This window comes from Poecilia latipinna, unplaced genomic scaffold (assembly GCF_001443285.1).
Source record: "Poecilia latipinna isolate Pla-1442-1.1 unplaced genomic scaffold, P_latipinna-1.0 Scaffold191, whole genome shotgun sequence".
In the NCBI taxonomy this organism is placed as follows: domain Eukaryota; kingdom Metazoa; phylum Chordata; class Actinopteri; order Cyprinodontiformes; family Poeciliidae; genus Poecilia; species Poecilia latipinna.
In genome coordinates, this window is record NW_015112807.1 from 231,532 (window position 1) to 243,703 (window position 12,172).

A 12,172-nucleotide genomic window follows, 5' to 3' on the forward strand; every position below is an offset into this window, starting at 1 on the left:
TTGTAAGGGTTTAAAAAAATTTTAAAAAGGGGGGGGGGGGGGGCCCCCGCCCCCCCCCCCCCCCCCCCCACCCGCCTAAGTTAATTTAACTTTCAATGCCTGGTAGTTAGTTAGTTTTACTGTGTGTTTTTGACTACAGTAAGAGAGAAAGGGGTAACCGGGTGGTGTGTGCAATGACACAGATTAAACAGTGGGTGGCAGTGTCATTGATGGCCCGCCTGTAGGGTTTATTGAAACAAACCAAATCGTGCATACACGCGAGAATAGCTTCTTTTTTTAAGTTCTGGGAAAGTATATTTGAGTGACGGGGGTTGATTGGAATTAGTAATTAATTCCAATAATTAATTAAAATTAGGAGTTATTGTAAAGCTTATTTCTACCAGTTACTGTTTCAACTATAATTTACTATCCCCTCGCCAAATTTCATTTTCAGCAGTTCCCCTGCTTATGAATCTTCCAACTATTCAGGTTATTCAGGGATTAGGCATCAAATTATATAAGTCTTCGTGATGTTTTTTTTTTTTTTTTTTTGTTCAACACCCCCTGTCCCACCAGGCTTCTCATGATGAGCTAAACTCCAACTGCAACATCCCCCTAAATAAATAAATAAATAAAAACATGCAAGTTATCACCTGGATGCATCGTGACACTGACTAGATTAAAGAAATTCACTCCCGAATAAATATCGACCTAGTTGTGAATCGACTTTCGTTTAGGCCACTTTCCTTTGCGGGTCTAATGAGTCATGACATCATCCGAGCCCCGAGTCTTCCTCCCACGCTCCCCCAGCCCACTCCCCTTGCTTTATTTGAAGGCGCTCCTCGCTCCACCTCCCCAGTCAGCGCTGCTCTCTCCAGCCGCTGCAGAGGGACGAGAGACGAGAGCCTGATGGTACAACTGGCTCACTTTTTCTCCGGTCGTACCCTCACTACGGCAAAATGAATCCTGCGCTTATCGTGGTTTTTGCTCTCCTTGCAGGTAAGGGTGAATTGTTTTTTTTATTATTATTATTATTCACTATTTTTTTTTCTGTTTTTATTTGTTTTGCGTTTATTTTTTATTTTTTGCATCAGAACAGATAGTCGATAATGAGTTCAGCACCATGGACAGAGACAAGTCTCGCAGCTTCGCATTTGACTAAATCCTACTTTTTCATTCTTATGCAGAAACTGTCGCGCTCCCAGTTGGCAAAGAGGAGCAAAAAGATGTGGTATGCTTGAATAATAATATATATATATTTTTTTTTACTTTTTCAACTCATAACATGATCACGTCAGTATCTTGAACAGAATAAGATGATTTCTTTGACTTCTGCAGGTTGCACGATGTCTGGTCGAAGTCTTGACCAAAGCGCTGTCCAAGCCGGACGTTCATTTGGATCAGGAATGCAAAGATATTCTCCAAGCAGGTTTGTTGGAAAAATATAACTCAGTTGTTTTATATATATATGTGTGTGTGTGTGTGTGTGTGTGTGTATAACGCTAAATGCAAAAGATATTTTGCTTTTTTTTTTTGCCCTCAATCGGGTTAAATGAATGGAGTTGGAAACTTTAAGGAAGATTATTGTTTGAGGATTCTCCACAATTCAAACAGTGCGTCATGGAGATTCTAAGAAGAAGAAGTAGTTATGGTGTAAAACACCATCCCTTTGTGCAAAACTGCACAAAGGGACGTCTTATGACTTTCCTGTTCATAAAGCTCAGATTTAAGTAACTCAACTTTCTTTCCACTCTACAGATATTGATCTATTCCCAGATGTTACACTGTAGATTAAGTTTGCAAGACCCTCTTACATACTCTAAAGACTGAAATCAGCTAATCCAGTCAAAGTTCACAATTTTTTTTCCTTTGTTTTTCCTTCATAGGTGTCAAATATGCCCCAGTGAACAAAAAGACTACAGATGGGACTGCAACACAGGAGGAAATCTCTCGCGCGGGAGCCCCTACGGCAAAGACGGCAGACGTCAAAGACATTGAGGCACTGCTGAAATCTGTGGAGGAAAAGAAGGAAGCCCCCAAAGAGGAGCGGAACCAGGAATCGTGGAGTCTGATAGAGAAGCGGGATGGGGATCAGGAGGAAGAAATACGAGAGAAGCGGAGCAGCTGGAGGCCAGGGAGATTCCACCAGAGGAAGAGCAAACGAGGAGAGGAAGATTACGACCGCAGTCAGGAGAGTTGGGGAGGCCTTGAAAGGAGGTCCGATGACAAAGAAGAAGAGGACGGAGAAAGTGAAGAACGAGAGAAGAGGAACTGGAGGCCCGGAAGGCACTACCAAAGGAAAAGTAAACGGGATGAGGAAGACGGGGGAGAGCCAGAGGAGGAACGCAGTCAAGAGTACTGGGATGCAGAAAAGAGGCTGGAGAACGAGGAAAAGGGGGAGAGAAACAAGCGCATATGGAAACCCACACATCACTATCATCACAAGATAAAGCTCCACAGGCGCAGTGATGAGCCATCCGAGGGTGAGGGATACGAAGACCGCAGCCAGGAATCATGGGACGTTGACAAGAGGAGCTGGAAGGATGGCAGATTCCACCAGAGGAGACACAAGCGCGATGAGGAGCTATCGGAAGAAGCGAGGGAAGAGCCTGAGGAGGAGCGAAGCCAGGAACATTGGGACATAGACACTGGGAGAGAAAAGAGGGAGTGGAGGGCGGGAAGGTATCACCAAAGGAGGCAGAAGAGAGATGAGGAGCTTTCCGAGGAAGCAAAGGAAGAACCCGATGAAGAACGAAGCCAGGAACATTGGGACATAGACACTGGGAGAGAAAAGAGGGAGTGGAGGGCGGGAAGGTATCACCAAAGGAGGCAGAAGAGAGATGAGGAGCTTTCCGAGGAAGCAAAGGAAGAACCCGATGAAGAACGAAGCCAGGAATATTGGGATTTTGACGCCGGAAGAGAAAAGAGGGACTGGAGGCCTGGCAGGCATTCCCAAAGGAGACACAAACGCGAAGACAGGCTTTCAGAGGATGCCAAGGAAGAGCCCGACGAAGACCGCAGCCAGGAATATTGGGATTTTGATACCGGGAGAGAGAAGAGGGACTGGAGACCTGGCAGGCATTCCCAAAGGAGACACAAACGTGACGAGGAGATTTCGGAAGAAGCCAGAGACGAGCCTGATGAAGAACGGAGCCAGGAATACTGGGACTTTGACACAGAACGAGCTAAGCGGAGCTGGAGGCCCGGCAGACACCACCAGAGGAAACACAAGCGCGCCGAAGAGCTCGGAGAGGACGACAGGGAAGAGCCGGAGGAAGAGCGCAGTCAGGAATACTGGGATTTTGACAAGAGAGACGATAACGAAGACGTAGATATAGAAAAGCGGATCTGGAAGCCCACACACCGGTACCACCACAAGAGGAGACTTCAGAAGCGAGGATCATCAGAGGAAGAGATGGAGCCGAGGGGCGACTCGGAAGAGAACGCAGAAGAGGAAAACGACAGAGATGAAGCCCTGAGGTATTCTTACCCAATTCTTTTGTTGCTTCCCTTATACGCAGGGGATTGTAGATTTCATATTTTGAGTTGTACGACACAAATGGACCAACATGAACCTGTTGGGATGAACTAACAGAATATTTGTGGCATCTAAACTGATCATTTGTAGGTACCTGGCTGAGAAACGCAATCCCTGGATTTACAGAGGCTATTACGACCCGGCCTGGTACAAGAGAGACTCAGACGAACATGCCGCATCATCCGCTAAGGTGAGCCTCTCGAACTATCATTTTAGTTTAACCTGTTTGCATTAAACTTTAATAAGACTTTATTTAAGCTTTCCAAAGTTTTAGAACATGCCTTTGATGCCCGTAAGTACTGCCATCCCAGAGTTCATTGCTAAGATGTCTAATTGTTCCGTTTTATTGTTTCAGATGGATGAACTGAGCCAGCTGCTTAGTTACAAGTTAAACCAGCTGGCTAACCAGTCCACTAAAGAGGAGGATAAGAGGAGTTCGCAGCAGAGAGAGCTTACACCCCAGGTTCAGCCATGCTGTTTTTTGACTAATTGTCCAAGTGTACAGCTTTCATTATGTCAACACCAACAGAACACATTTTGTTGAAGTGCATCATTTTAACTGTATGCAAGCCATTTGAGACCGGGATGCAGCCAAAACACGACGTCTCTGCAAACGACACAAACCGTATTTGGTTGACTCTGCCTCGGTCTTCTCGTTTACCCCATTCGACTTCCCCGCGCCGGTATTTTATGACTGCTGCGGTAATCACACCGAGGAGCGAATGATTGGAGTCTCTGAGAGCAAATCAGCCCAAAGATGCTCATAAAAGTGTGGAGGACTTCTGCCTGCAGAGGCTTATCTCATCTCATACATTAGAGCGGGGAAAAACAAATTACCGAGGCAGCGTCAAAGTGATTCATTCGTTCCGCGACGCTGCATCTCGCAGGATAAGAGGGGAATATGTTACCCAGGCGAGTTATTAACCTATCAGAGGGATCATCCTTACACGGGGACAGGCTTACGTGAATCTTGTAGCAAATGTGAATGCAGAGCTGGCCCAAGGTATAGGCAAATCAGGCAGTGGCTCAGGGTCCCAAACACTGGGACACACATAAGAAATGAGTTCTGACAGTTTTGGAATGGCTCATTTGAAATATTTTCCAAATTTCTCTTATTTTAATGTCAGATTTCTTTCAAATGCAACAATACATTTCATAAGTGTGCAAAGTAAATTGCTATTTTGATAGCAAAAAAAAAAAAAAAAAAAAAAACTAGTTTGGACAGTTGTGGGCAATTATAACTTCATCATTGCCAGTTTCCTGTGGACGTGCGTCACATTTAAGCCCAACAAATTAAACTCGCACCCTTCTTCCCAACTCAACCAAACTTTTATTAAAGTGCCGGTGAAGTCAAACTACGATTAATATTCCATAAACAATGTTTGAATGGCATAAAGTAGTAATTGTATAACATTTTGTTGGTTCCAGATCTTACAAATAAATCCTTTATTTCCCTCCACTCCCCAACAGGAGAAACAGCTGGAAAACCTGGCAGCGATGGACATGGAGCTGCAGAAAATCGCAGCCAAGTTGCATGACAAGACCGCATAATCCCCGAGTATTTTACTACAGCCTGTGAACCATGCCAAGTTACTGTGCATCTGCCTATTTAATGTGCTTTGTGTTAAAAAAAAAAAGAAACAAACAAAAAAAAAATCGCAAGACAGCTCACATCCTACCTGCTTTACTCGATGTATTTGTGATGTTACGTCAAAATTAAAACAGCATGGGAACGGCTTGGATGTTTATATACGCTTTGTGACGATATGAAAATGTCAACGGAGACCAATTATTGAAATGTATTCGACGGCTCTTGTTCTGTTTGCACTCAATAAAAAGAAAACAAAAAAACAAAACGATTTATCCTGGGACCAAAGTAAAGTCGAATTTATTTCCAGAATTAATGCGGTTCACAGTCCACCGTTTATTTTCCAGGCATTTTTATTGTGTGTAAATCCAGAAGTAGATAAAATAAACCTACATTAGTAACTTTAATTATATAGCGAGTTACTAAATAACAACAGCTGTCAAGGGATATAACACAAACTTGTCACTTAAAAGAAATGAATTCAGCCATCTCTTACATAAAGGAGCACATGGAGCTGAGATGACCTGGTTTTTTTTTTAGGGTTACACTTTACCTCTCAGCTGATCTGAGGACAAAGACAGGGGAAGGTGTTCTGATGAATACAAACCAGACACCCAGTCTCCTTTTCTGCAGAAGTGTCGCTTCAGTTCGACAGAGTCTGAAGCAAAATCCCTGTAGGTGACACCACCGTGCCTTGGAGAAGATCCAATCCTTCTGTGTGTGTTTACCCCTCGGAGTCCTTCACTTTTTGTCTCTTTGGAGCTGGCTCTTCAGCTGGCGGTTCGGAGTGGTCCGTGGCCACGGTCATCCCTGAGAGGAGGTAGCCCCCGCCACCGCTCATCAGGAGCAGAGGATGTGTCCTGTCAGGCAACACCTGGAGACAAAACGAGAGACGAGTCGGGAGGAATTAACCCTGGTAGAAATGAGTCCGCCTGTTGTCTGCTTTGCACCTCAAACTGGCGCAAAGAAAAGTTTCTTACGCTTGGAATGGAGCGCTTACACAAGTGTAAAAAGATTAACGAGGTGGCAGAAAACGAGAAGTAATGATTAAGCTTGATGTTTCATCAGTCAGTTTGCTAATTCTACCACTAAATGCAGAAAATATTAGGACACTTCATGATATACTTACAAATATGACTAACTGCTCTGCAAACCAATGATGCTAATGTTGGTTTAAACATCAGAAGTGCAAAATTATACAATTGGAGACCATTAACAAAAAAAAAAATACTTTTCCTACATATTTTTGATGCAGATTTCTACAATTTAGATGTACTCACATTTCTCAGTACATTTTGAAATGGAAATAAAGGTTCACCATGGCTTACAGTGGATACATGGATTATTAGATAGACAAATCTACACAGGATGGATAGATGTTCGTTTTTCTAATAAGTTCACAAACTCTCTTCGATAAGTATTCAGATGAGGAAACCACCTAAAATAAATTCTATGTTTTTTCCTGCCCATGTAGGAACCCTGACAAGTAAAACACTGGATTTTACACCAAACAATACAGTAGTTACTCACGGTGGCAGCATTTACCTGGTAATGCCTGAGCCAGGTGTCGGTGAGCATGAGGTTGACAGTCCCACCTTGTTCCTTTAGTTTCGTGTAGCACTCAATAAGTGTCTGAAGACGTCGAGTCAGAAACGGAGAAAAACGAAGGATTTAAATAAGAAAATGCATTAATTGATACGTTCACAGGAAGACAACTGATATTGAGCCTGACTTCTGTAAAAACAGACCGGAGTATCGTTTCCATCTGCAGCTCTTACTAGAAATTGTTCCCTTTTAGTAAATTGTCCTCAAAAGACATAATTAGTCACATCTTGAACTTTAGAAATAGAAACCTCAATGTATTTTAATGTGACAGAGCAACATAAAATAGTGTGCGATTTTAACATAGAAAAAATAAATAAGTAAAACTTTTGTGAATAAACCTCTTAAAAGTGTAACTTCAAGTTTTTTGGGGGGTATATCTCCACTAGCTTTGCACATCTGAAGATGAAAAAATGATCTCCATCCTCCTCTGCATCCCTACAGCATGACACTGCCACCACCATGTTCCACACAGAGGTTGGTGTGTTCAAGATGATGTGCAGGGTTCTTTTTTTTTTTTTTTTTTTTTTTTTACAATTGCAAAGGGGCTTTTCGGGACTTTCGTTCAAAAAGTCGAACTTCCATAAAATCCGGTTCTAGTCCAACGGATACGAATATCTTTGTGACATAAACATTTATTCTTAAGAAGTAGAAACTGAGACATGAATTCTCTTACCTCTTTGAACTGGGAGAAGACTACGAAAGGCCGAGAAGGGGAGAGGAATTTAATCAAGCCCAAGAGAACAGAACAAGGGTGAAACTGACTCGCTATCACCAACCTGCAAGCAAGGAGAAAAAAAAAGAAAAAACCCCAGATGATCAAGCATACTTGTCTAACAAAAGAAAGCGATGTCAACAGCACATTCTGTAATTGGAAATGTGCAACAAAGCAAGATGGTAATTCAGCTCATCAGTGCTTCAAGCAACAAAAACCCCACAAACTGTCTTACAGCTGCACGAGAAGCCGCCGAAAAGGCTGATTTAGGACAGAGAGGAAAACTGTCTGTGCTCCGTTTATTGTTTATAGCTTCCAGTAAAGCCGGTGTGTTATAAAAAAAAGGTCTATGAGCGAACAAGGTCAATACTTGTACTTCTGGCAGAGATGTCAGCTTCTTATAGCTCAGCCATCAATCATAAAAAAGCTATAAGGTCTTTTATTTAACGTGGGAGTAAACTACAAAGCAATCAATTTGTTCACCTTGGAAGAGCCCTGCACGGTAATCACTTTGAGCCCAGAGAAAGGCAAATTATTTTTTTACGACTATTATGGACGTAGTTAATGATTTAATCATTCATAATTTTTCCCTCTGTGAATGTGTCGTAATGGCTTCTGCTTGGTACACGGAGCCAGGCCAGGGGGAGGAGGAGGCGGCTGCTGCTGCTGACAGGAGCAGAGTGCTGCAGAGACACGAATCTGAACGCAGAGGCGAAGAATCGGAGACCAACCCGTCAGCGTTCCTTCCTTCCAGCAGGGCAGCTGCGGCCGCCAGCTTCCGGCGCTTCTCCTCCAGCTTCACCTTTCTTTCCTGGGCCTAAAAGTGGAAATGCATTCCGGTTACAAAAACGCTAAATCACTTTAATTCGATAGATAATTAGCGGAATACGGCGCGGCGTTAAAATACTTTTGCTTCTTGGCGTTTCTCCCGCTCCAGCTTCTCCCGGTTTTGGCCGGCGTCGCCGCCGGTGTTTGTCTCCATCCTCTCGTCGGCTGGACTGCCTTCCTGCCGTTCTGCCTCAGGCTGGATTTGCTCCTGCTCTGCAGGCGCATTCAAGTGCTTTTCTTCTGCAATGTTGGAAGAGATAAAGCACAGCGACCACATACATAAATGGAGACAATTTAGGGCAACATAGTGAGGATTCTGAACTGGGAAGTCAAGCTACGCAGTTCTGAGAACAGAGCAATGAAAATAACTCACTTTTACCTACTAAAGGTTATCAAGCCTAAACACATTAGATAGGGAGTTTTTTTTAAAACACAGTAGCTGAGCATCTGCAGTATATTTTGACTGTAGCAGGTCCTATAGGTTTTATTGCATGTCTGTGCAAAAATGGTAAGCAAACAGAAGGTAATTCAATCAGTTTGTGTTCCATTTTATGATTATGCACCATTTCGTATTTGTACAGAAATATCCAATAAAATACATTGAAAATACATTAATAACATTAAAAGCAGAATAAAAAAGTATTAATATAAATAAATTATTTATACTTCTTTTAGCTATGCCCCCCTTGTGAAAGTTTTCTGGAGGAGCCACTGTGAAGTTTGTGGCTGTGATGTGACAAAGTGAGAAAAACTGGAAAGGTTATGAACACTTTATGTAGAGCTGCTCAAGTAAAAAAAAGAAAAAAAAAGAAAAAAAAAGAAAGAAATATAAATCCTGGATGTCATTGGCAGTTCAGCTCTAATTTGTAGTAAATCTGTCAAAAATTATAAAAGAATGTCCAACCAGCAGTGGGGTCTTTGGCACCGGTATCCAGTGTGCCTGCCAGCAGAGCGTTGACGTGGCAGATGGGAAACTCATGCAGCATATCGTGAAAGTGTGCGGGGAAGCCAAAACACTCCACCCCCGCCCGGACCGGCCCACCTCCAGGGTACATCTGAATCACCGAGCCGTAGCCTGGACGGGGAGGGAAGGGAAAGTAATTACATAAAGGGCAAAAGAAAGGCTTCGGTCAAAGTCCGCAAAGACGGCCGAAACGTTTAAAACATGGACGGTGCACGCAGCTTGTCAAAGAAAACCTGCCTCCCATTCTCTCCATGACGGCTCCCAGCACAAGTCCAGCACAGGTCTCGAACACTAGCACTTTACTGCCAGCGTGGATGTTTCCCAGAGTCAGCATCTGGGCCAGTGTGTCGTACCGCAGATGGCTGCGTCACACGGAAACGCACATCATCGTTGCAATCAAACCGACATTTAATCCTCTCAAAAATCTGCCGATTTTCGACGTGCAGTCTCACCAGATCTTCCCCGGTTCGCGGCCGTGGTACATCATGGCTATGATGCGGCAGGTTGGTTTCAGAACCGTTACCGTGTTTTCATACCTGGGAGGGAGGGAGGGAGTGAGACAAGACCAGGAACATGAACACATCACACCGATTGAGGCCTGCAACCGTTTTCAGTGTTTGTGACTCACTTTTTCTTCTTCTTCTTAATATACTTATCCTGGGCATATTCAGTCTTGTTATTGAACGTCGAGCTGTTATCTATGAGCTGCTGAATGATTTCCTGAGGTACACAAAAAAAAAAAAAATGCATTAACTCTCATCATTTCAGTTCATTATTAACTAAATATACGCTGAGAAATCAGTTGTGATCAATATCGGACGATTTTATGGGTGACCAATTCTAATTGGGGATTGATTACCTGGAAAGGGAAAGTCTGACCTTTTTCAGATTAGTAAATGTGCCAGACCTCGACAGAAATGGGTTAGATTGACAACAATACCCCTGAGAGCTGAAGTTGATACTGAAGGACCAAGACTTAAAAATTAGAGCTGAACGATATGGCTGAAAAACATAAGACGTAAGCGTTTCATTTCTGTTGATATTGATTATTGATTTGTTTTTTTCTGGCTCTTATTCTACATCTTTAGGTGAGCAAGACAGAAGAATCACTCAGTGAGCTAAAACCTCCCTCATAAATGAGTAAATGCGATTACTGTATTTGTGGATCTTTAGAGATGAAGGGCAAAAGAAAAGCTTCGGTCAAAGTCCTCAAAAGACGGCTGAAATGTTTAAAACGTAACTTTGCTCAGATTACATTTGTACCTCGTTCTTCAGGCCTTGCTCTTTCATCGTCTCAATGTCGTCTCGGGTGAGTTTCTGTGATTTCCCATCATCGACGATGTTTCTGTTGTCCGTACCTGCCACCTTCACATCTGGGAGCCACAGAGAGAGACTGTGAAACAAAGTTAAAAGAAAAGCGCAACAGGATCTCTGCATTTAAGCATATTTATATTTACGCAACCTGTTAAAAGGGTATTAAAAATAGCTGGATTAAAAGACAGATTTTCTCTACTCTTAATTTAATATTTGTGTACATTTGACTTCGTGGAGGAAACAACAAATTGACTTTGTCAATTTTGATGAATGTGTCACAATAATTCCTTCATACGCCTTTAAAATTAAATGAAGCAACCTGATCCTTCAGCATCAGATTACTTTTATTCACTACCAGTCTTATTTGATTTGCACATTTTCTTCATTCCCTAGTTTTGGAATTTCTTCAGAATTTCAGTTTTCAGCTTGGCAAAGAAAGGTTAGTGTAAATCTTCCAATTTGGATATTTGGTATGGGGAGAAAAATTAAACCTCACAATGGCTGAAAATGTATGGCACACCTGTGGAGCTTTCCGTTTCCTTGTCTTCCTTTGGTTGCAATGTTCCTCCAGAGGCAATCTCAAATGTGGTGCTGTACAGATGTCCCACTACGTTATCCAGCAAGATCCACTGCTTCTCAAAGATCACCTTTCTGTGAGTAAACCAGCCAAATCCTGTCAATAGTCAGCATTCACTCCAGCACCAGACAAACTCAGCGTACCCCTCTCTATAAGAATTTATCACATAATAAACTGAAGCTGTTGCTTCCCTGTTTAAGTTGAGTATATTAACATTTCAGACTTACTTCTTCCGCTGAATTTGCACCGCTTTGTAGACATCCCCTCGTTTTAACACTATGTGATCTCCCTCTTTGATTCTGTACTCATAATCATCATCTTCGTTTTGAGCCATGACAAACTATGTAAAGTAGCTCAAAACACAGCTGCTGGAGAAACGCTACCTTCAGCTTAATATTTAGAAGCGCTCTAAGTAAGGTGAAGTGTAAGAAGGCACTGAATTATCCTGAGCCGTAAACAAAAATGTCTTAAATTGATGTTCACACGTGTTAGCGTTCACTTCCCTAGCTTCTAATGACGTGTTAAAGAAAAGCGGAATGACGTTTCAGAATAAGTGCCACTGATTGGCCGAGTGAACGTCAATCATATTTCTGTCCAATAGGCGCGAGGTGCGAGTTAAACGGAAGAAAAAAAAGTGAAAGACTGCAGCTTCCTTTGAACTAAAACTGAACAGAGTAGAACTATAAAATAAGTTGGAAAAATTATTTTTCCAACTGTAATATTTAAACATGCAAAAGACATTAGTTAAATATATGTGTTGATGTCCAACAGATAAATAAAATAAACAAATTAAACTATATTATTTTGGGGGCATTTATTTATTTGTAAATATATAATTTCAAAGTTTTCATGCATTTATTTTGGACATTAAATTTGTTAAATATATTTCTCTAATAGACTGCAGTTAGAGATGCATGTGGCTTTATGCTGGGGCAGCTTTAAAGTTGATATGAATAAATATAACAATTTAATATTTATTATATTTTATTACCCAAAACATTTCATCCAAGTCCTGCTGTTAGTTATGCTATCATACTCTTTCAACTATCAAATAGAAATAAGACATT

At 42.0% G+C, this 12,172-nt stretch overlaps 2 protein-coding genes across 3 annotated transcripts; one reads left to right on the forward strand and one right to left on the reverse strand.

Annotated features, from left to right (window-relative positions):
- Window positions 1-818: 818 nt before the first annotated feature.
- On the forward strand, window positions 819-5,254 carry chgb (chromogranin B). 2 transcript variants are annotated; one of them, XM_015030760.1, is made up of 8 exons: window positions 823-978; window positions 1,167-1,210; window positions 1,318-1,408; window positions 1,866-2,612; window positions 2,745-3,459; window positions 3,608-3,707; window positions 3,873-3,980; window positions 4,988-5,254. In XM_015030760.1, exons 1-8 carry the CDS (start codon window positions 939-941, stop codon window positions 5,066-5,068), a joined length of 1,926 nt encoding a protein of 641 aa, XP_014886246.1. In that variant the 5' UTR covers window positions 823-938; the 3' UTR covers window positions 5,069-5,254. The 2 variants fall into 2 exon arrangements, with proteins under 2 accessions (XP_014886247.1, XP_014886246.1); XM_015030761.1 differs by having other exon boundaries at window positions 819-978; window positions 1,866-3,459.
- A 399-nt stretch (window positions 5,255-5,653) lies between these two features.
- On the reverse strand, window positions 5,654-11,639 carry trmt6 (tRNA methyltransferase 6 non-catalytic subunit). The gene is made up of 12 exons (XM_015030763.1): window positions 11,333-11,639; window positions 11,049-11,179; window positions 10,478-10,587; window positions 9,843-9,934; window positions 9,667-9,750; window positions 9,452-9,576; window positions 9,155-9,325; window positions 8,330-8,490; window positions 8,154-8,239; window positions 7,384-7,486; window positions 6,651-6,737; window positions 5,654-5,979 (listed from the first exon to the last, which is right to left on the reverse strand). Exons 1-12 carry the CDS (start codon window positions 11,437-11,439, stop codon window positions 5,830-5,832), a joined length of 1,407 nt encoding a protein of 468 aa, XP_014886249.1. The 5' UTR covers window positions 11,440-11,639; the 3' UTR covers window positions 5,654-5,829.
- Window positions 11,640-12,172: the final 533 nt, after the last annotated feature.